This window comes from Cornus florida, unplaced genomic scaffold (genome assembly GCF_030987335.1).
Source record: "Cornus florida cultivar Cherokee Brave unplaced genomic scaffold, ASM3098733v1 CherokeeBrave_3.0.0_Hap2_Chr05, whole genome shotgun sequence".
Lineage (NCBI taxonomy): Eukaryota > Viridiplantae > Streptophyta > Magnoliopsida > Cornales > Cornaceae > Cornus > Cornus florida.
Genome location: NW_026775575.1, coordinates 116,823,559 through 116,846,554, shown reverse-complemented (window position 1 = coordinate 116,846,554; position 22,996 = coordinate 116,823,559). Strand labels below are relative to the sequence as shown.

The 22,996-nt window shown below is 35.7% G+C and overlaps 4 protein-coding genes across 6 annotated transcripts; 3 read left to right on the top strand and 1 right to left on the bottom strand.

The window, feature by feature from the left end:
- Positions 1–1,362: 1,362 nt before the first annotated feature.
- On the bottom strand, positions 1,363–4,155 carry LOC132308909 (squamosa promoter-binding protein 1-like). Its single transcript, XM_059807201.1, has 2 exons — positions 3,723–4,155; positions 1,363–1,858 (listed from the first exon to the last, which is right to left on the bottom strand). The coding sequence occupies exons 1-2, from the start codon at positions 4,031–4,033 to the stop codon at positions 1,624–1,626; spliced, it is 546 nt and encodes a 181-aa protein (XP_059663184.1). The 5' UTR covers positions 4,034–4,155; the 3' UTR covers positions 1,363–1,623.
- A 4,143-nt stretch (positions 4,156–8,298) lies between these two features.
- Positions 8,299–15,018, top strand: LOC132308908 (mitotic checkpoint serine/threonine-protein kinase BUB1). 2 transcript variants are annotated; one of them, XM_059807199.1, is made up of 15 exons: positions 8,299–8,867; positions 8,965–9,112; positions 9,203–9,360; positions 9,467–9,557; positions 10,544–10,654; positions 10,745–10,832; positions 11,895–11,998; positions 12,095–12,166; positions 12,254–12,343; positions 12,417–12,574; positions 13,452–13,506; positions 13,577–13,711; positions 13,807–13,928; positions 14,161–14,421; positions 14,778–15,018. In XM_059807199.1, the coding sequence occupies exons 1-14, from the start codon at positions 8,797–8,799 to the stop codon at positions 14,348–14,350; spliced, it is 1,593 nt and encodes a 530-aa protein (XP_059663182.1). In that variant the 5' UTR covers positions 8,299–8,796; the 3' UTR covers positions 14,351–14,421; positions 14,778–15,018. The 2 variants fall into 2 exon arrangements, with proteins under 2 accessions (XP_059663182.1, XP_059663183.1); XM_059807200.1 differs by having other exon boundaries at positions 14,775–15,018.
- Positions 15,019–15,589: 571 nt separating this feature from the next.
- LOC132308907 (ADP,ATP carrier protein 1, mitochondrial) lies at positions 15,590–19,907 on the top strand. 2 transcript variants are annotated; one of them, XM_059807196.1, is made up of 4 exons: positions 15,590–15,734; positions 17,041–17,548; positions 18,493–18,864; positions 19,355–19,907. In XM_059807196.1, the coding sequence occupies exons 2-4, from the start codon at positions 17,063–17,065 to the stop codon at positions 19,652–19,654; spliced, it is 1,158 nt and encodes a 385-aa protein (XP_059663179.1). In that variant the 5' UTR covers positions 15,590–15,734; positions 17,041–17,062; the 3' UTR covers positions 19,655–19,907. The 2 variants fall into 2 exon arrangements, with proteins under 2 accessions (XP_059663179.1, XP_059663180.1); XM_059807197.1 differs by having other exon boundaries at positions 15,628–15,821.
- Positions 19,908–21,223: 1,316 nt separating this feature from the next.
- Positions 21,224–22,428, top strand: LOC132310050 (leucine-rich repeat extensin-like protein 4). The gene has a single exon (XM_059808292.1). It carries the CDS (start codon positions 21,224–21,226, stop codon positions 22,367–22,369), a length of 1,146 nt encoding a protein of 381 aa, XP_059664275.1. The 3' UTR covers positions 22,370–22,428.
- The last annotated feature ends 568 nt before the right edge of the window (positions 22,429–22,996 follow it).

The following is a 22,996-nucleotide window of genomic DNA, read 5'->3' as shown; positions in this document are numbered from 1 at the left end:
ATGGTTGCTCTGTTTCTTAGTTTTTTTTGTTGTTGATTTGCAAAGAATAAAAATAAAACAAAAATGAGTTAACACCAATAAAAACGCTATCTGATATTAGTAAAGTTTGTTGATCTTTTGAGCAAAGCTTGAGTAATCTGCACCAAATACTACTTAGCAATTAGTAAAATTGTAAGCTCAAATTTCATTCTAAAGTTTATTAAAGATATGTTGATTGTGCTTATTAAAGTTTGTTAAAGACATAATTTTGATTCATTTGATTTAAAAATTACTAAATTATCACAATACCCCTTAAACCTCCGATGGGTTATAAAGAGAGTAGCTTTCTTTAGTTATCACAGACACAATATTGTAGGATATTGGAGCCGGTAGGTTCACGGTTTTAAAACGGGGTTGTATTATATAAGGGTGTTGAATCTACATATAGTGCACCTGTAACTCGTCCAGTATCCTGCACACACACACCCGCCCACAAGGTCGCCACAATTACCCTTTTGGGGCCCAACGTCCCTGTTAACCACACTTCCGACTAGATCGGACTCTGATACCATTTGTAACAACCCCTAACCCTCATCCATTCTGGTACTACTCCAAGTTAAGCACGCTTAACTCTGGAGTTTTGGTAGTTTCACGGTCATTACGGCTTTAAAACGCGTTATGTCATAGAAGGGTATTGAATCTACATATAGCATATGCCCCATCCACACCAAAGCGATGTGGGATTGTACACCTGTAACTCGCCCTGTGTAGCCTACTAGTGCCACCTACACAGTCACTTATCACTAAATTTAAGAAGGGTTTTAAATTTTAAACAATGAATCTAATATGAACTTACAGATTTACTTTTGAGTTTATTTGGATTGTACAAATTCATATGTTTTAGTCATCACCATCAATGATTACTTTTGCCAATATAGGTTTTTATTGGAAATGATCATTGCTTCCCGTGGCCCATCAACATCACAAGTGACACCATATCACAGAAACTAGAGCAATTTAACTGTTAGGATTAAACTCACCCCCTAGCTTTTTGAAGAACTTGAGCTTCCATACCTTGATTCATGTGTTCACAAATGCACACGTGATTGCTATTATTCCCTTGCTTCTTCATCTTATAATAGCAAGTCCAACCTATGCATCGACTCTCCAAGCACAACTCATAATCGACTTCATGTCGAGCCAAGGCAAATTGTTTCATTGTGTTGAGGTAATTTCTATCTCGACCTGCTGGGATTACAAGGATCAGGATGATGATGACGACGATGGCAATCTCCTTATTTGATGGCCGATAGCACAAGCTCACTGTGAGACTTATGGCTTCAACACCCTAACTAGAAGAAGACATCTAATTTCCTTCCGAAGTAGCAGATCATAAAATCAAGCTCATTGATGAAACAGAGTGATCCATGAATTCACATTTAAGTTGTGCAATGACTCCAAACATGCAGAATATAGGCACAAGCTCTGAATGGCTAACTCACATAGTTAGACCTAGCTTTGTGTTCTACTCGGATACAATTCTTGAATATTTGCTACCATTACATCAATCAAGAAAGCCATAGGAATTAGGATGACAGAAGAGAGAGAGCAAGCATGCTCGAGAGCAAACAGTTAGTTAGATCTTCATCTGATCTGGAAATGCTTGTAAGTGGCATTTTCTTGGATGGCTATCGGAATCCTCCCCCTTTCATCAACCTTCCCACAAACAATTTCCTTCAAGTGAGTGCCTGTCCCTTTGCGGCTTGAGCCTTCTGCATTAGAATTGTCAATTGAGTTCTTCCTACGTCGTTCATTGTGTCCAGCTAAACGCCTGCGACAACTTCTCTTGGCTTCATCAAATTCTGAAAGCTCATGGAATCTGCACCACATTGTCTCAAATGAGGATACCAAGTGTTTTTTGTTTTTTTTTTTGGGTGGGGGGAGAGGGAGGGAGGAAATGGAAGGATTTTATCTCTTTCTTGTTTCTTATCATTGCATTTAAATAGATGCTAAAAGAGCAAATGAGGAGGGAAGATGACTCCCTTACCCTTTTACTACTATATTTTATGATTATATAAGCACTATTTTAATTATTGAATAAGATAATAGTCAAATAACACAAATATCATTTCTATTCCTTCTTCATTTACTTGCTACTCTTACCAAATAATACGATGGAAATACTCCTAGTGATAAGTCTTAATTCCCTTCCATTCAATATTCTATTCTAAATTTCAAACAGAGTAGAGGTATTGTGTCTCTATAGGACATTACCATTTCATTTTTTTTTTTTGTAAAATAAATTATCCCTAAATTGAATGTATATTCTCTTCTCACTGCTTAAATTGAAAAAAAAAAAAAAAAAACAAACAAACTAGCTGACATCATTGCTAAACAAACTCACTAAGCATTATGAAGTTTTCCATTGCAAAATGTTGATTTCGTACTAATTCCTCTTCATGATCTAATAGTAAAAAAAAAAAAAAAAGGGTAAAATGGAAATCGAACCCCTTAAAGTGACTGTACACCCTTTAATAAAAGTTCACACTCACAAGCATGGAGACAGTATTTGTCCTCTTGCGTTTCTCACACTACTCATTGTATTGGCATAACATAATGTTTTTTAATTAATGTTTTACGGAACAGTGAATACTAAGCCAAACATACGAAAGTTTGATTGTGTTGTGTGTGATAAGTACCATCACAATGTTTTTTCAATGGTAAGATGGAAAGACTTCCAGTGATGCGTCTTCATTTCCACCCATATTTCCTTCCAGTATTCTATATTAATTATATTCTAGATTTCAAACGGAGAAGAAGTGTTGTGTTTTTTGTAATACATTACCAATAGTTCATATATTTTCTTTTGCTAAATTATTCAGGAAAAAATATATATATATATCAGAAAATTGAATATATATTCTCTTATCACTTCAGCAAATGAAAGAAGCTAACTGGCGTTAATACTAAATAAATTCAGTAAGCATTATGAACTTTTCCATATCAAAATGTTGAAATATATACATATTTTTTCTCATAAGCAAATGTGTATATATATATTTTTTCTCAAAGCAAATGTTGATTTAATTGAACCCCTTAAAGTGACTGCATGTACCGGTCAACAAAATGTCACACCAAAGTGAAAAAGTTATCGACTCCGTGCAATATTTGCCTTTAATAAAAGCTCACAATCACAAGCACGGAGATAGTTTATGTAAAAAACAAAATGGTAGTATCAAATAGTAAGTCTATCTTCCCTGTTTCTCTCCGTACTAGACATTGTATTGGCGTAAGATAATGTTTACTAATTGATGGTTTAGTGAACGGTGAATATTATGTGTATGTGTGGAAACTGTCGATTAAGTTTCAATTAGCTTCCAATTAACATCAGTCAATATGTTCACAACAGATATAAAAGCAAAGTAATTAACTATGTAAGGGAAGAGGAAATATTAAATAAAATGAAAATGAAAAAAAAAAAAAAAAATGATATATATATATATATAGTACGAGCTAGTGAACTGACCGAGGACTAGAGATAGAGTGATTTTGAAGTAGGTATTTTGTTGCATTTGAAAATTCCTACATAAATTGTGCTTGGAGAGTACTAGACGTTGCTAAAAAATATTGTACTAATATAGCATGACTTGAAAAATGAGTGAAGACGTCACTTAATTACTTGATCTAATGGATCGTAGCATTTTTGTAAATAATAATAATAGTAGGAGAGCTTTTGTTCGAACCTGCTACATTGTTGGCAAAAGCGCTGGCGAATTCCGTCCACAATCACAACCTGAGCCTTGGCGTGGTACTCACAGACTTTGTGTCGCCTGTGGTACTGCTTAGCGTCTGTCAGATCGGCGCTGCACTTCTCCGCCTGACAGCATCGCATCGAATTAGTACTCCCTCCTCCACCACCAGACACTCCTTTCTTTCCAGACCTCCTCTTCTTATCATCCTCCACTTCATCCTCCTCCACCTCCGCCGCCTCTTTCTTGATCATCACCTTCTCTCTCGTCATCTTCTGCTTTCCTTCCCCTCTACCACCCTCCATATATAGGTCACAGGGAAATAGTGAAAACAATGAAACAAGTGACCGGCAAGAGAAGAAGTTCAATATATTGGGTGGTGGGGGACGGGAATTTTGAGAGAAAAAGGTGAAAAAGCTAGAGAGGGATGCGTGAGGACCACATCCTAAGTCTTTTGTGTGTTTGTATGTATGTATGTATAGATGTGTATATATATACATATCAAAATATGTGTATGAGTATACGAGTCTAGTGGCGATTCGGAGTACGAATTTTGTAGTATTCGAACACTAATGAATTATTTATTTTTCATGATCAAAGAAAATAGTAAAAGTTCATTTGGCAATGGTATTACAAAGAAAGTGCTTCCCAAATAATCCGCAGCAAATAATTTCATCATCCAAGCTCCCATGTGTGTTACTGTATATGTGGGGAAGCCTAGAGAGAGAGAGAGTGTATGGGTACGTAGAGAGAGAGAGGGGGCCGGAGGCCGTGTTGCTAATTCTCGTGAGTGGTGGCCCCCCTACACTACTACTACTACACAGGTATATAAATAAAGGAAGGTTGTTTGTTTGGTTGCTGTGTTGCACTATGGCGCGGGCAGAGTTTGAATGGGACGGTTCTGTAGTTGAGTTGTGATTGTGTGAGGTCCAACAATTATGTGTTTTGGTGACGTGTTAAATTTTCACTGGTTGATTAGGAAGGTCAATGTAATATTTTCTTTGTCTTTAGAATTTTGTTTGAGGGTTATTCAATCAAGGGCTGAAACGTGGTTGGGTGCATTTAGCCGAGGCGTTGTGATCAATTGCATATATGAATTTGGTCCGTATCTTTTTAAATGCCTGGTACGTTTCTTACTACAGTGGTGGGGATGGCAATGTCTGGCCCAATGGGCCACCCCACGGGCTCTAGAAGTACTTCTATTTCCAACCTACACCACGTTTACCTCCAACTACATATTGCAATGTTCAACTGAATAAGTGCTCTCAACTGAAAAGTCAAACCCAATCCAAAATAAATTATTCATTGTGCAGGGAAAAATAAAATAAAATAATTGGGAATGTTTATTTAGATCTACCTGCATCACAAGCTCAATTGATGCATCTGAGAACGTTTCCGGTTTGATTATCTCTGAACCTATTGGATACATGTGATATTGTGACGATAGTTCAATTGTAGGGCGAAGTACAGAAAATCTTACTTGTAACTTTTTTTAATAAATTCTTTAGTTTAATTTTTTATTTAAGAATCCCCTCGACTTGTAGTTTTTTCTAATAAATCTCTCTCGTCTAATTTTTTACTAAAGAACCCCTCAACTATCTAAGGGTGTAAAAGAGTTGATATTTAGACCAAAATGCTCTTTTATTTAAATATTAATTTTTTCGAACTTCAAAAATTCATATCTCACAAACTGTATATCTAACTGTTGCAAATAATATATGCACAGAAAACTTATAAAACAAGGATTTCAGAAATATAAGACTTATTTAACAAAATTTTATAACCAGATAGAAATAAACAATCTAAAAATCTACTGCAACAATCTTATTTTATTTTATTTTTTATAAACTATTCGGGTTATTTGAAAGAAAAATTTCAGAATTATTCATTTTCATATGGAGCATAACATATTAAAAAAAAAAAATTAGCCCCAATCGAGACCGAATATTCATTTTTATTTATTTTTAAATGGTGAGTTTATAAAAAAAAAAATGAAAACATTTTGACGCAAAATATGATATCTCATAAAATCGATCTCTGTTAGGGTTAATTTTTTTATATATTCGGCTCCATATGTAAATGAATAATTCTGAAAATTGTCTTGCAAATATCTCGACTATTTTATTTTTTAAAAATAAAATATAATTGTTGGAGTAGATTTTTATATTACATATTTCTCTCTGGTTATAACGGTTTGTTGTACAAGTCTTATATTTGTGAAATCCTTATTTCATAAGCTTTCCGTGCATATATTATATACAATTTTAAAATGTATGGTTTGTGAGATATGAATTTTTGAAATTCGGGAGAATTAAGATTTAAATAAAATAGCATTTTGGTCTAAATATCAACTTTTTTACCCCCTTCAGATAGTTGAGGGGGGTTCTTTGGTAAAAAAACTAAACAAGGGGGTTTTATTGGAAAAATGTTACAAGTCAATGGGGGTTCTTTGGTAAAAAAAAATAAATGAGAGGGATTTACTGGAAAAGGCTACAAGTCGAGAGGGGGTTTTGTACTTTGCCCTCAATTTTATGTATGTTTTGTTATTTTACGCCTAATAATACAACTAATTCGATTGAAATCAATAATTAAATCTATTCTAATTGAATTCAGGTAGCAATCCAACGAACCATTTAAACATTGCCTGATTTGTTTTTTATTTTTTTTTATTTTTATTTTATTTAGCATTTTTCCATTTAAAATTTTATTTACTTGATAGTTTTAGATAATATTGTATATTGTATAATAGGGTTAGGGTTAGTCGCCTTCACCTATCCTTGTTATCATGTAACATTATCATACAGGGAGTAATCACGTCTATTGAAACGAGACGATGTTGACGAAGAAGGTATTGATGCAAGAGCGCTGAGAGTCTGCAAGCTTGTCTTCATGTTGTCAAGCTCATTGAGAAGAGTTTGAATAAGATGAACGATTTCATTTTGTGCCATTTAAAGATCTCAAATGCAAAAATAGACTGCAAATTTAAAATCAGCTTGAAAAACTGGAGTTATATAGTGTCTTCGGAAAAATTTCTGAGACAGGGAAGGGACTTATGCTGACATGATAGCTGACGTATGGTGATGACATGGCAGAAAAATGAAACATAGGGCTGACATGGCACTGACCTGGGTGATGGCGTGGCAGCTGAGGTGACAAATAACGTGGCTATCTAATCCTGATGTAGCAAGGAATGGGTCTCTTATGCAACCGTAACAGATGACTATCATACTGACGTAGTAGTTAACCTTAATATACAATATTCTCTAATAATAATTTTCTAAAATTATTATCCAATTCGACACCTTATTTCTTTAGCATGACAACATGATCCTTGCACCTTATCAACAGGGATTGCAATTTGACTTGCCCCAGCCCGCCCAAATTTTGGCCATTTTGGGGGATCGTTTTGTTTATTTGGGCGGGAATAGTTTGATGCAATAAAAATCAGCGCGGATTTGGTGCGTGGGAGGGGGGAGGTCATCCCGCTCCATTTAGATAAGCAAATTACTTAAGTACCTTTATTTCATTAGTAAATATATTTCCCACTATATATATTAAGTACCTTATATAACAATATTAAAATAACAAATGAATTTTATTAAAAGAAAAGTTGCAATGGTGAATAATTGAAAAATAAATAAATAAATAAAAAATAAAAGCAAATCCATTTCAACAATAATTAAATTATGGTCTTAAACGGGGTGGGACAAGTACCTGCGGGGGGTAAAAATATTAAAAGGTTACGGGGATGGGGTGGAAAGTTTTCCCGTTTTTACGGTTTTGGGCGCGGACAGGGCCGGGGTTTTTAGACGGTTGCAGGGGCGAATGAGGGTACACCTGCCCAAACCCGCCTCCTTACTATCCTTACTTATCATATGTACTATCTAACAAAAAATTGGAAAAATATATATATATAGAAGACGCAAATGGAGAGGATGATCCAATTTTTAAAAGTTTTTGATACTACATTTGTAATATCGTGAGGTGGAAAAAAAATTCTATCCAGTTACTCGCTTACTAGACAATGTCAAGTGAGCATCTAACGGTGGTGATTAACACCACCTCCCCTAACATAGCCTTGTCAGCTCCAAGTCAGTTAGTTAAAAAAACAATTTACTTTTGTTTTACTACATATATGAATACCAATTTATATGTTATACTTTGTACAATATATTATCTAGTATATAATACAGAGTATATTATTATATAATTCAACTTTATCTTTTGGCTGAAATTAAAATAAAATTAAAAACCAAAATAACCTCACTTTAAAACAATTCAACAAAAATTAAAATATATATATAGAACATGTTACTCAAACAAGATTATAAAGAAGAACAAATCATCTAATAATGAGTTGTCAGGAGTAGTATCCTATCACAAAAATAGATCCAAATCCCTCGATTCACAAAACTTCTCCAAATCGAAAATTTTGAACCGTGGTTGTATAGAATTCGGTCGAATTGACCAACTTTAATTCTTGCATCACAAACTAAATCTTATCCCCTAACCTTAAATTCTAAAGAGAATGATCGAAAAAAAAAAAAAAAAAAAAGTGGCTAGGGTTTTATTTTTTATTTTATTTTTACTGGCACTCTCTGTATATATCTTCCGTTCGTTCTTCTACATTGTTTTGTTTTTCTTCACCGGGTTCTTCTTATTCTTTTTAGTGTTTAAATTTCAACCAAAAGAAAATTGTATGTATATATTAAAATTTTGATAAATAAGAATTTAACTCTGCCAAGTCAGTTTTTTTACCCACCTCCCTGCACGAATTCAGTGAGATGGTAATTGGAGAATTTTTTTTGTGTTTTTTTAGCCCTAGTCCCTTATGACGAGTATTACAAATTGAGTAATGAAACAATTTTAGCAAAATGAGGGATAGTATTATCTCCGCAGCCAGACACTACCTCCCGAGTATTGAACTCGATCTCGTTTTTGGATTCAAAAGATACATTCCCGCGCTCTGCTTCGACCACCAAAATCAAATTTTATTCTTTTGACCGGAAAATGATATTGGAGCTCCAAGCAGGCCGCACGTAGAGAGAGAAAAAGGAAGAGAGAGAAAATGGCCGTCATTTCCAGAGATCCGGACGACAACACTCCCTCCCTCGATGATCCCCTATTGCCATGGCTCTGGTACCTTCTCTATCTATCTCTATATCTATATATGTATGTATGCGTATATATATATATATATTCATTCACATTATGCTGTCTCTTTCGTTTAATCCAGGTCAATCAAGAAAGAATTAGACGATCCAGGTGCAGTCACTAACAATGGCACAGTTCTCGATAACCTGTTATCTGACTGTATCGGAACCTTCAAGAACGAAGGTCGCTACAGAAACGATGTCAGATTTCTCAAGATATGGTTTCTCTATGTAATAACTAATATCTCTCTAACATTGAGTCATTATTGTTGGGCATTTCACGGTAACTGTCATTGTTTGATGGGTCAATTACTTTTACAGATGGACAGTAGTCAAGAATTTGAAAGCATTTTCAGAGAATTGGAGCAGAATAAGATATGTATTACTCATTCAATGCTTTATGAATCATATGCGTTGTTTCTGGAAGCAAAGGGAAAGTTAACTGATGCACTTATGGTTTATCAATTGGGAATTTCAAGGTTTCTAATCTCTCTCTCTCTCTCTATTTCTATATATGTTTATACACAAGAATGAATGTCCCGACGGATCGATTTCAATTTATAATTAAAGTTATTTTGTTGATAGGAATGCTGAGCCAGTAGAGAGGTTGAATAAGGCGCATGCCTTATTTCGTGATAGAGTCTCCAAAATCGTGAATACTTGTTCACTTGAGAAGGTATGCTTGAATTGATGTTTGTCATAGAAACTGAGACCTTCAAAATTTTTATGCAGTTGAACATTGGCTCCAAATAATAGCTTTATAAATGTCATCTGTTTGATACTTTGCTGTCAGCTTGCTAATTTACACGGACTTTGAGAAAATAAGTAACTGTGTCATTAAGTATTGTTGTGATCATTTGGCATATATATGAGACAACCCTTGTTTCTATTAGTGATGAAACTAGAATCGAAACAAGCAACAAAAGCAATTGGTCACACTAATGACTAACAATAGCCCAAGATAGCATAAGCGACTAAATAGAGGCCTACTCTATTTAGAAAAAAGTGACATAGTCTACATTGAGGGTAATACTAGGGGAAGAGGAAGACCAAAGTTAACATGGGTAGAGTTACTAAGGAAGAATATGATAGCATGTGGATTGATTGTGGCTATGGCCTTAAATAGAGCATGGAAACCTAGAATTTATGTAGCCCACCCCAAGTAGTTGGGAAAAAGGATTGGTTGTTGTTGTTTCACCACTCAGCCTTGCATGGGAATATTTTGTTAAATCATTGGTCATCAAGTCTCAATTACATTCACTTATTGCTTGTTCGTTTATAGGACTTCATGCAATCTTACAACTTCTCTTATCTTATTGTACTCATAATCCTGTCCTTTATTGACGTGCCTCTTGTGACATCTTCACTTCAACTTCCTTCATTTTGAAAATCTTGTTCCATGACAACTTATCATCGTGTTCATAAAGAATGCTCTTCGTGAATTCTCTAACACTAAATAATGATATGCCTTTTAGAAAAAAAGTACAGTAAATGTTGACCAATATGTTTGCTGATAGACATATCTTTGTTTTGATTTTAAATCACCTGAAGCTCGTAATCTTTTGATAGTTTCCTTCACACCTTTGTTGAGAAGTATTGATTAATTGATATTTATATACGTGATGGCAAGATAATTGATCCTTGTGCTTTTGCCATATGTAGATCGATGCTAGTGATTCTTTAGAGCATGGTGGAAGGTTCATTGACCCATGGTCGATCTCCACGGTTAAACATCTGCTGCAGAAGATGAATCCTAAAATTATGAAATACGAAGTGAGATGACATAATTATTATTCTTTTCTGATGTCAGGTTAAGTAATTTAGTTGCTATTTTCTTACAAGTATTCATAACAATTGTTTCAGGGTTACCATCCAAGTACTAAAGCTTATCAGGGAAAAGTAGCTTTGTCTTCTTTGCATAAATCAGCTCGGAACAAGGTTGTTGAGATAGGTAAATATTATATTGTTTATATAATTATAGTACTACATGCTCTTTCGTTTTATGTTCCAATTTGTGTATACATATGGTTCTATTCTTCACCGGCATGCTTTGTGAATATGCAATTGAAATTATTGAATATAGAAAAGATGTTCAGAAAATGTTCTTTTAATAAAAATTAGATAGAAAACTAATCATAGTTTGTATTCAAAGTACATTCGCCATCTTTCCTCTTCTCATCAGCATGTTCATTTTGTCCTTTTATATTTCGCTTTGTTTGGTTGATAAGAAATTTTAATTTCAAAATCTTTCATTATTTGGGAACAAAAAACACAGAACCTTCATGAAGTAGCCTAATACAAATACATGTCTGATTTAAGTTAATCTTCGCATTCTATTGAGGAAAAAGAAAACAAATTTGACGGTGATTACAGAAAAAAAGGATAATTTCCTTGCAATACAGAGATACATATACATAATGAATATATAAGAAAAGGTTGAAAATTTTTGAGGTGTGATTTTGTTGTTGTTGATTGCACGTTTCACATATTTGTGGGCTTTTCCAGCCTTCTAGGCCAAGGAAAGCTTCCCCTTTGATTTATGCATTACCACGAACATGACTGGTGTTATTCTTAGTATATTTCCATTTGCACAGCTGGTCCCAACCAGAAAGGAGGGTTTGCCTAGTACGGACCATGTAACATCTATTGTCAAACTCATAAACATGAATCTTGCAAGTGATACGTTGATAAGAAACCGGGTGCAGTGAGAATTGAGAAAAGGACAAAGAGGTACCTATGTATTACTCATGGTCAAGTTTGCTTGCCTCGCCACATCTGAGATAGGGTCACATGTGAGGGAAGATGTTAGAGCTTTATATCTGCAAATTTCTCAACATTCTAAGCTTTTTGGGCCAATTGGTAGTCTTATATATTACGTTATAGCATCAACCTTAGATTGAACTGTTGTCTCTATGACGTCTGATTCTTTAAATAATCTTCTTGGAGGCATTTGTGAAGGAATCAGCTTTTACTGATTGTTATTGTCCCGGTTGTGAATTTGTGATGCTCAAAGGTGGAAAGAAGTACCAGATCAAAGGTTGTGCAGGTCAGGGTGGGTTTGCTCAAGTATTCAAAGCATATATCAACAGTAACCCTAATGATGTTGTTGCATTAAAGGTAATTGGTATCTCAATATTTCCCTTCCCTTACTGCAGATTCAGCACGAATCAAATCTCATTGCATTGTTTTGTAATCATTGAGAATCACTGGTAGATACAAAAGCCTGCTTTCCCTTGGGAGTTCTACATGTATCGCCAACTGGATATGCGGATCCCAGACAAGGAAGTATGCCTTTTTCCTGGAATTATCATTATTTATTGGCATCTGCTGGTTATGAAATTGCCGCTTATTCTCAATGTCTAATTTTGCCAGAGGCCGCGCTTTGGTTTTGCTCACAGATTGCATCTCTATTCTGACTACAGCATACTTGTCTCTGACTATTTATCTCATGGGACACTTCAGGTTGGTGTATGATACTTTGTGTTTGCTTCAGTTTTGGTCTATTTTTTGTTGTTTATATGAGCACATCTTGCAGGATGCCATAAACTCTAATGTGGTCATTGGTGGGTTTATGGAAGAAGTTTTATGTATTTATTACACTATAGAGATGCTCTCCATGCTGGAAACTCTGCATCATGCTGGCATCATTCATGGTGATTTCAAGCCTGATAATCTGCTTATTTGCTATGCTAGGTAATAAATTCTTACTCTCATCGATGCTGGCTTGTGTTATCAGTATACCTTGTATGAAGCATCATGGTATTACAAGACAATTTGAGTTCTAGATGCAATTTTTGTTCGATTTTTTTTTTTTTCGTAACCATATGCCTGATTAGGATAAACTAGGGCAAGGAAGTTGTATTTTAGTGGATACTGGTTTCTTTGTGAAGGTTACCATGTGTCTGTTGATTTCATTTCCCAATATATGTGTTTCATGCCATGCAAGCATGCATACCCCACTTCTCCAACAATATGGTGCCTGTTCAAAGTTGAGGCTTCTAGAAAATGATAGCATACCCCCTTTTGTTATTTCTTATCATGTTGAATGGGGAATTTGCACATTCAATGATGCATTGCACTGTTGATTCCAGATAGCCTATTTAGCCACTACCCACGCTAACATCTGTTTAGTTTTGTTTATATGAATATAGTGTATTCTATACACGAGGCCTTTATTTGCTGTAGTATACTTATCCATGAAGCATCGACATGGACAGTTGACTTATGACATGGATATGCGAACACAATAAATCTTATTGAATCAAAACAGGAACACGTAAAACTTTGTAAGGGTAGTGAATACCATCGTGAATAACTTGTTATCCATTTTTATTCTGTTGATAGATAACGATGCGTTTAATAATTTTTTACAGCTCATCCATGTTTTACATAGCAAAATATTTATTGAAGATGGCCTAGTCACTCTGCTATACAGTTTCATCTTGATTTAGCATCAACTAGTTTATATAATCTTTTTTACTTCTGATTTTACGAATTTGAAAACTTTGTAAGTGCATTTCCATGTCTTCCGAAATTTAGCATGCAGTGACATTATCTGGCTTCTTGACAGGGATGATCTTACAGAGGATAATTTTCGTGACCGTACTGGTCCTTGGCGTGATCAGGTCATCTATGGTTGCATCAAAATGATATTTGGTTTAATCAAATGTGATTTCTCAGAGTTTAATAATGCAGGGACTGTGCCTTGTTGACTGGGGAAGGGGAATAGACCTGAGTCTATTTCCTGACAACACAGAGTTTAAGGGAGACTGTCGAACTTCTGGCTTTCGTTGTATTGAAATGCAAGAGAAAAAGCCATGGAAATTTCAGGCCAGTTTCCACTTAAGAATATGTAGCCTTTCGCAATTCAGATGATTGTTTTATGACTGACTATACATTAAAAATATTATTTCACTGTCCACCAGGTAGACACTTACGGCCTCTGTGTAATTGTGCATTTGATGCTGCATAATTCATATATGGAGATCCAAAAAAAAGAATCTCCTGATGGTGGCTATGTTTATCAACCCAAAACATCTTTCAAACGGTATTCGCTACCTTGTCTCTGCATACTTCGAGTCACTTTTTATTAATCTTGTTGAACACTGTTATATTAATGGAGATGATGTGGTCAGTTTTAAGTTGATTTCTCTAGATTCTTAGTACTGGAAACTAAAAATTCTTAGTTGTATTATTTTGTCTTTCTGTTTTACTGTTCATAGTCTAGTTCTTCAATCCACTGACACAGTATTTCTCCATTCCGCTCATACAACTTTAAGCTATTGGCAAGTTGAGCTGTGGAAGAACCTTTTCACAAAGCTGCTTAACATTAGTCCGAACGATGATCCCAAGAAGATTTTGCAGAATTTGAGGGAGTCGTTCCGGGATTACATGTGCTCAAATCCTCAGCTGATTAAAAAGCTAAAGCAGTTACTGATAAAGCAAAGGACTTCCTTGTGTTCTGCTTAGACTGTTATTAATCCTTTCCAAGGAATCTACGTTTTATTTTGCAATGCAGCCAAAACAAAATCAAAATGGTGGTAAGTGCCTTTCACATAAATTTATAAATATATGTGTTTGTCTATATATAGTTATATAACTTCTTATATTCGATCCTCTAACTATGTTTGCACATTCTTCCTCGAGAACCTGCCATATTACACAGTGTACCTTTTTCCTTCTGTCATGGTATGTGGCAAACAATTAAGGATGCTGTGTATCCTCCACCGTTGGAGCAAATATAAACTCATATAATATTTATGCGAATGTGTTTGCATATGTACATATATGTGTATTAATATATAAAGATTTTTGTAGTCCCATTTTGAGTTTTCTAGGAAAGTAAATTAGTAGAATCTGCACGTTTATGTTCTGACAAATGGCCATTGTAAAGCAGGAGTTTGACAAGGGAGCATCTGCAGTCTCATGCGGAATTCAGACTTCTGAAGAAATAATGTATTGATTTGTCAACAATGTTGCAAGCCGATTGAGATCACTCCCTCCGTGATAAACCTTGTGACTGAATTGTTTGTGTGCTGTGTATGCATGTGTTTGTAAATGATGCTCTGTAGATTATTTCTCATGCATGAACTTGTAATAAATTTTCTTGATTGTATTCCATTCAATTTCTCTGATCATCTTTCCTCCTCGTTTACTCCAATTTTATGATTACTTTAACTTTTTTTTTTTTTTTTCCCCTGTTCTGATCTGCAATAACATTTATCCATTCTAATTCAGGTTTATGTTCAAAGTCAAAATTCATTTACGGCTACCGAGTGAAATAGAATACTTATTCGAGAAGACATGCTCCTTAGTCAATTATTTAAGTAATAAGGAGACCGATCAAAACTTACATAGATAAAGTAATAAAGAATTGTTTAAAAAAATTATAAATAAACCGACCAAAACTTCAAAAGAGAACTTATTTAATGCTGTTTATATGAAAAGATTAAAATGATGATGTATTATAAATATTAAAATAAATCATAATTTTAAATTAAGTTTTGTTCTAACATTTACTGATAGAATATTTATTCGATTAATTTGAAATTTCACCCACCTGACAGAAAACAATAAAGATACTGTATAATTCATTGATAGGATTTAATTGTTAACAGCTGAATGCAGTTGAGTCCTACCATCACCACCATGAATGAAATTGAGCATGGACTTAACAATGTGGCAGAGTAGTAATTAAGAAGAAAGAAATGTTCCAGATTTGTAATTTCAGGAAAGCCCTAGTGCCATCTGGTACTCTCTTTACACGCGCTGCTGTCGGCTGTTCTTGTCATCCTCCCCTCCACAATCAGGGACGAGCCTGACAGAGCACCGCTGTCTCGGCGACCTTTGACAGGTTACTCTCTCTACCGTCACCTCTGTAAATTTTCTTGTTTAGGATCTGTTTGGTTGCTGAGAAAACTGATCAGATTGAGAAGAAAAGGTGGTTTGAATTTTTTTAAGTTGTATTGATTTCCTGAAGTGAAACAGAAAATTCATCTCAACTAAGCTTAGTTGTTGACTTGTTGTATTTAGCATGCATAATTGTTCTTTTATTTATTTATTTATTAATATGAGAGTTCCAATTACATTCCTTAGAAATATAGCAGAGCATCATTGTATGTTACATGCTGTTTCTCTAGATCTCATCGCGTTGTTTTTACCGTTTGTAACTTATTAAGGTTTCATACTAGGTAACTTAGTGCTCGTGTTCGGTTGTATATTGATTATTGCATTGGTAATATTTTGAATCATTTGATCATGACAAATGAGTTTTGACCTATTACTGTTTTTTATTTGGTTGTAGTAGTTTGTATATTTTTTTTTAGTTTTGATTGATGATGTTACTTTCAGTTCTGATAGTTGCTGAAGCAGATTAATTTGATTTTGGGTGCTTTTATAAGCTTCACAGTTTTTTAGTTATTTATTTATTTAAATTATTTTTTAAAAAAAAATTGCTCCTTATTTGGTTGCCTAAACAATTGAAGAAATATTGTTCTAGTTCTGGCTTGTATTACAATTGTACAAGCCAGCCAGTGATCACGGTAGTAGAACTTTCATGCTACATGCATTGACTTTACTCATGTAGGCAGATTTCATAATTGAATTTCATTTAGTCTTGGATAAACAAGCTAGCTCATCACATATATGAAGAAAAAAATATATACATGAAAAAATATATACATTTGCGGTATTTAGTATGCCCATATATTAAGGAATGGTTTCCTTAATAAAAAGATAAGGAATTCAAACGTGGAAAGATGCACTGATTTGTTGAACTTCAATAAAATTCTTTACCTCTTTTTATTACAATTTTTTTTGTATATTGGTTGGGGAAAGGAGACATATGTGTATACGTATAATCTTGCAGTGCACATGCTCATATGCACCAGCTGTCAACATGATACACGTATTACTGCTATTCTCAGTTGGACATTGAAGTACATACTATAACATTAGTCATTTCCTTAAGTATACTTGATTATCTTCATTGAAACTACTATGTGATTGTTGACATTTGTAGTAGAAAGTGGTTGTGATGAGAAAGCTCTTCTTGTTTATTGATTTCCTTGCACTAAAACTGATGGAATTATTGTATTTGTTTTTTTTTTTTTTTTTTTTTTTTTCAAGTTTTATCTTAATTAATGTAGTGTTTGTTGTAGGTCACTGCATTGAATTGTAGAGATGGCGGATGGATCAGCACATTCATCAATTTTTCAGAAGATACACGGGCAATCTTACCTTCTCTCTCAAATTTCTTCTAACTTGCACCCAAGGAATGCTGGTTTACACACTCTGACTGATGCGTACGTGAATGGAGGTCTGCAGAGTGCTCTGCTGCCAGCATATCGAGGCATTGGCTTGGAGGTTGTATCACCACTCTCTCCTATTTTCATACAAGCACCGTCAGAAAAAGAAAAAGGTCTACGTGGTTTTATGGTGGATTTTCTCATGGGAGGAGTCTCTGCTGCTGTCTCCAAGACAGCTGCTGCTCCAATTGAGCGAGTTAAGCTCTTAATTCAGAATCAGGATGAGATGATCAAAGCTGGTCGACTGTCTGAACCATACAAGGGAATTATGGACTGCTTTGCCAGAACAATCAAGGAAGAAGGTGTCCTTTCTCTTTGGAGAGGCAATACTGCGAATGTTATCAGATACTTCCCAACCCAGGTCAATTTACTTTTGGTTGATGTTTGTTAGTCTTGCTTTATGTTTTGTTTCTTCATTCTGTTTTGATTGGTGGAAATGTAGATGTATAATTTTACTGAGAAAAGGGAGAGACTCTTAGGCTCCATTTGTTTTGACGTAAAATATTTTCTTCGAGAAAGATTTTCCTTTTTTTTTATTTTATAATCGTGGGTGTCCGGGTCAGCTTGCGCGCACCTCGACAAATCTCACGAGGCCCTGAAGTTAACGACTGAGTAAGCCTCCAGCGGCCCTGCGGAGACTCGAACTGGTGACCATTGGGGAGCAAACCCAAGGCCTGACCAATTGAGCTACCCCGTAGGGTTAAAAAATATTTTCCTTTTCCGGGCAAAATATTATTTTTATTTTTATTTTTTGGTGTTTGGCAAAGGTCTAGGTCGAGATTGAGGTTGAGTCCATCGGGCGGAATATGTAAAATAACTTGCCGAAAATTGATGGGTAAATTATTTTTGTTAGGTTATAATATTTTTTTTCTTTGTAAAATTACGACAACCAAACACCAGAAAATAAAAAAATATTTTCTGAAAAATATTTTACATCCAAACAAATGGAGCCTTAGTCTTGCCCTATCTTTATTTCTTCATTCTGGTTCTGATTGGTGGAAGTATCGATATATACTTTTACAAACAAAAGGGAGAGACTAACTTACAAAAGGTTGCTAAGAACAAATTATATGTTCAATCGAAAATGATGTGTTACCCCAAACATCTTCATCCTGCTGTTCGTGAATGTCTGAGATGAAATTATATCGTGATGTTTGCTGACTGTGGTCTGTATTTGTTTATGTGAAAATCAGAGAATAATTTATGTAGTTGAGTATAGAATTTTCTCTTGCATTATCTATTTTATTTTGTGCTACCAATTTTATTGATTTAATTCTTAAAGTTGCATTTGTTGACATTCTTCAGGCGCTGAACTTTGCTTTCAAAGATTACTTCAAGAGTCTGTTCAACTTCAAGAAAGACAGGGATGGCTACTGGAAGTGGTTTGCTGGAAACTTGGCATCAGGTGGTGCTGCCGGTGCTTCATCTCTTCTGTTTGTTTATTCCTTGGATTATGCCAGAACACGTTTAGCTAATGATGCTAAGTCAGCCAAAAAGGGTGGGGAAAGGCAGTTTAATGGTTTAATTGATGTTTACAAGAAAACCCTCAAATCAGATGGCATTGCTGGGCTTTACCGTGGATTCAGCATCTCATGTGTGGGAATTATAGTGTACCGTGGACTATACTTTGGATTGTATGATTCTCTGAAACCTGTAGTTCTGGTTGGTGAGTTGCAGGTAAATAAAATTATAGGGACTTACACTCTGTACCTATTGTGATTATTATTATTTTAATATTGGATCCAAATTGTTTTTTAAGGTTGTTTTTTCGTCCTTTTCCTGCTGGGGCTTTCTTGATCATATATTTTCTCTTTGTACAGCAAACCTAGTGGCACATAATTCGATATTGGAGCTTTCTTGATCATATATTCTCTCTTTGTACAGTGAACGTAGTGGCACATAATTTGATAATATGAAGAGGACCACTTAAGTCCACAGTCATCCTCTTAAGTCCACAGTCCTGAATATAATTTTGTTGTCATGCCTTCTAAATTTGGTTTAAATGGCACTATGTCACCCATGCACCCATGTGGATCATCTTCATCAAATCAGATTGACTCGACTCATTTATCTGACAAGAGAATTGGCTATTAAGCTCGTCTGATTTTGAGTGATACATGATGTGGTTATGTTTTGTAATTACAAGGTGGGTTTTGGTAACCTGCAGGATAGTTTTTTTGCAAGTTTCTTGCTGGGATGGGGAATCACCATTGGTGCTGGATTGGCTTCTTATCCAATTGATACCGTGCGTAGAAGAATGATGATGACCTCAGGAGAAGCTGTCAAATACAAGAACTCCTTGGACGCGTTCCGTCAGATCGTCAAGAATGAAGGCGTTAAATCACTCTTCAAGGGTGCTGGAGCAAACATCCTCCGTGCTGTTGCAGGAGCCGGTGTGCTTGCCGGTTATGACAAGTTGCAAGTTATTGTTTTAGGCAAGAAATATGGATCTGGTGGTGGTGGTTAATATGATATGGTGATGATGACGATAATGAAGCATGATGATTATGTAGGTCTCCTTTTTTTTTTTTTTTTTTTTTTTCTCCTATGAGTTTTAATAAATCTGCTGAAGAATGTACTAAGGATTTCCTATTAGTTTTGTAGTACCAAAATACATATTTTAATGTTCTACTCTTGTTGTGTACTCTTGAGATCCAGAATGTAAATTTCAGTGGCTTTTTTGGTGAGGAATTAACTAATAAAATGTAATATAAATGTAATGATGTGTGTGTGATCTCTTAATATTGCACTGTGATGATTTTATTGTTGGATTATTGTATGGCAATTTTTTTATTTATGGTGGTCCACTCTTATTGCGGATGATCATCGGCTCACTCTCTCCTCTGTCTTTCTCTTACCGACTTTTGAATCGAGGGTGGTGCAAACTTGAATTTACTATGTTTTGCAACTGCGGGTTGCAACCAATAGTAAAAATTGGATTATAGGTAAAGTCTTGTCCTTCTCCGGGAATCATATGTGTGTGTGTGTGTATAAGCACATATATAGCAAGGGTTTGAGAAACTGTGTTGCAATTTGTGAAGCAAAGCTGCAAACGTGCAAAGAGAACAACCACTTTGTGCATTAATATCAGAATGAGGTGTGTAACCAGTGTATATCCTTTCCTCGCCCCCAGAAATTTGTTGTATGAAGTATGAACCTACTTCTATGTGGTTTTAGAATGCCTCAAAAGTCAAAATGAGTCGTGCCATGTCATTAATTTTATCATTGCCTCAAGACCGACGAATTTTATGAACTGCTACTTGTTTTACTACATATACGAAGCTACATATTCCCCTATCGGAATCACCTAAATCCTTTACTAGAATATATGGTCTATCCCTTCAAATTCAAGGAATTTCTCTCTCACACACACAAACGCACAGACACACAAAGGGGTCTGTAACTGTCTTTCTCCTGCTCCACTTCAGAAACTGTGAAAACTACATGGGAAGGAGGTAAGTCTTTGTCATGCGCACACATGTAGTCCTCCGCTCCTCCAAGCTTTCTAAGCCTACCTCAAAAACCCTATGGCCTACAATCATAATTCTAGTACACACCAGATTAATCACATTTTCTCATGTATACCATGAGTACTCTAGCAACCACTATAAACTAAAAGCAACACTTCACTATAAATATATATATATATATATATAATTATATTAGTTTGGTCCAATGTGAACATCCAACACAACCATGTAAATTTTGAAAACATAACACATGTTGGGGCTACTTGTAACGGTTAACGGTCGCTGTAACTGGTCGTTGTAATAGTTCCCATTGATGTTATAATCAGTAAACGAAATCAATTGTTCTTATTCATGACCATGAACAGCATCATTAAGCCCAAGACTTGAACATTTCAATTGATAAACGAAATCAATTGTTCTTATTCATGAGCAAGAACAGCATGATTAAACACAAGACTTAACATTTCAATTGAAAAGGAAAGAACTCCTTCCTTACAAAAACAAACAAGCTCGCTCGCTCTCTTTCACTTCCATTGCCACAATTAAACTCCTTCACATAGGAATTAATGGCTTCATATTCTTCTTTCATTGCTACCCATGTCTTAATTCTCTCACTACTCTACCTATCTTCCTTATTCAACAACATGGCTGCCAAGCACAGCTACTCTGCCACGCGCCACCACCGTCACCCCCACCACTCCTCCACCCCGTCAAGCCCTCGACTCCACCAAGCTTATATCGCCCTCCAAGCATGGAAGCGCGTGATCTACTCTGACCCCAAGAACTTCACTTCCAATTGGGTTGGGCCCTCCGTGTGCAGCTACACGGGCATCTACTGTGCGCCATTGCCACCTCATAACAAAACCATAGCCGTTGCTGCCATTGACCTCAACCGTGCTGATATAGCCGGATACCTCCCCGATGAGCTCGGCCTCCTCACTGATCTTGCAGTCCTCCATCTCAACAGTAACCGCTTCTGTGGTATCATTCCACTCACCATACAAAACCTCACACTCCTCTTTGAGCTTGACCTCAGTAATAACAGATTTGCAGGTCCTTTCCCTACTGTTGTACTCTGTCTTCCCTCCCTAAAATATCTTGATATCCGATTCAATGAGTTTGAAGGGCCATTGCCATCTCAACTATTCAATAAAAATTTCGACGCCATATTTCTTAATAGCAACCGCTTCACTTCTGTAATTCCATCAAATTTAGGCTCAAGCTCGGCTTCAGTGGTGGTGTTTGCTAACAACAACTTTGGAGGGTGTTTACCGCCAAGTATAGCCAACTTTGCCAATACTTTGGAGGAGCTGTTAATGATCAATACTAGCATCTCAGGGTGTCTGCCACCTGAGGTGGGGTCTCTATACAAACTGAGAGTACTAGATGTGAGCTTCAACAAGATAGTAGGTCCAATACCTTATAGCATTGCAGGGTTAGCTCACTTGGAGCAGCTCAATATAGCTCATAACATGATGAGTGGAAATGTGCCCGTGGGGATATGTGTTCTTCCAAGTTTGGTGAACTTCACTCTCTCTTACAACTTTTTCTGTGAGGAAGAGGGGATTTGCAGCAATCTGACTTCCAAAGGGATTGCGTCTGATGATCGTCGGAATTGTTTGCCCGAAAAGCCTCTGCAGAGGAGCAAGAAGGAATGTGAGGCTGTGTATGAGCATCCTGTTGATTGCTACGAGGATCACTGCATGCGTTAATATATATGATACTGCATGATGGGGCGTTGCCTATGTCACCTTCAAGAAAAATAAAGATCCAAAATGGGCAATAACCAACTTGTAAGTGATCTTGTAAAAATTAACATATTTTCTATTGAAGCATGTTCATATTAAATGTTCTGTAAATAGGTTTTCTAGCATGTTTCCTTTCCTAAGAGTGAGTATATAAAAGTGACCACAGCCTTTGGACTTGTTTCTATTAACTAGGAAACCTAGCGGCAAAGAAGAGCTTTTAGTTATAAAACAGTAGATTCTCTAGTGTCCGACCCTGGGCCGATAATGGGATACACAATACTCGGACACTATCGTGTATAAGTTAAGATCCAGATCCTTGATTAAGTATGTAATAACAAAGGCCTCTTCTCTATCATCTGACGAACCAGAAACTTATGTTCATTTGTTGTGTCTCGTAAAGAAGGCACAAAAGAGATTCAATATCGTTATAGAGACGTGTTCTAAAGCCGTCACTAAGTGGATCCTTTGTGTAACAAAGCCGCGCCCAAGCTGAGTTAATTTTTTAACAAATCCCAGAAAGAAAACTACACTTGGTGATATCTTGAAGCAAATTTATCTTTTTCTTTTTGGTTTTTATTTATATATAGATAT

Excerpts from the sequence above, each read along its gene's own strand:
- LOC132310050 (XM_059808292.1), top strand. The coding sequence starts at position 21,224 with ATGGCTTCATATTCTTCTTTCATTGCTACCCATGTCTTAATTCTCTCA.
- LOC132308908 (XM_059807199.1), top strand. The coding sequence starts at position 8,797 with ATGGCCGTCATTTCCAGAGATCCGGACGACAACACTCCCTCCCTCGAT. Across the intron at positions 9,113-9,202 it reads TCAAGATATGGTTTCTCTAT|ATGGACAGTAGTCAAGAATT; the intron begins GTAATAACTAAT and ends TTACTTTTACAG. Across the intron at positions 10,655-10,744 it reads CTAAAATTATGAAATACGAA|GGTTACCATCCAAGTACTAA; the intron begins GTGAGATGACAT and ends CAATTGTTTCAG.
- LOC132308907 (XM_059807196.1), top strand. The coding sequence starts at position 17,063 with ATGGCGGATGGATCAGCACATTCATCAATTTTTCAGAAGATACACGGG. Across the intron at positions 17,549-18,492 it reads TCAGATACTTCCCAACCCAG|GCGCTGAACTTTGCTTTCAA; the intron begins GTCAATTTACTT and ends GACATTCTTCAG. Across the intron at positions 18,865-19,354 it reads TTCTGGTTGGTGAGTTGCAG|GATAGTTTTTTTGCAAGTTT; the intron begins GTAAATAAAATT and ends GGTAACCTGCAG.
- LOC132308909 (XM_059807201.1), bottom strand. The coding sequence starts at position 4,033 with ATGGAGGGTGGTAGAGGGGAAGGAAAGCAGAAGATGACGAGAGAGAAG. Across the intron at positions 1,859-3,722 it reads TTTTGCCAACAATGTAGCAG|ATTCCATGAGCTTTCAGAAT; the intron begins GTTCGAACAAAA and ends AATGTGGTGCAG.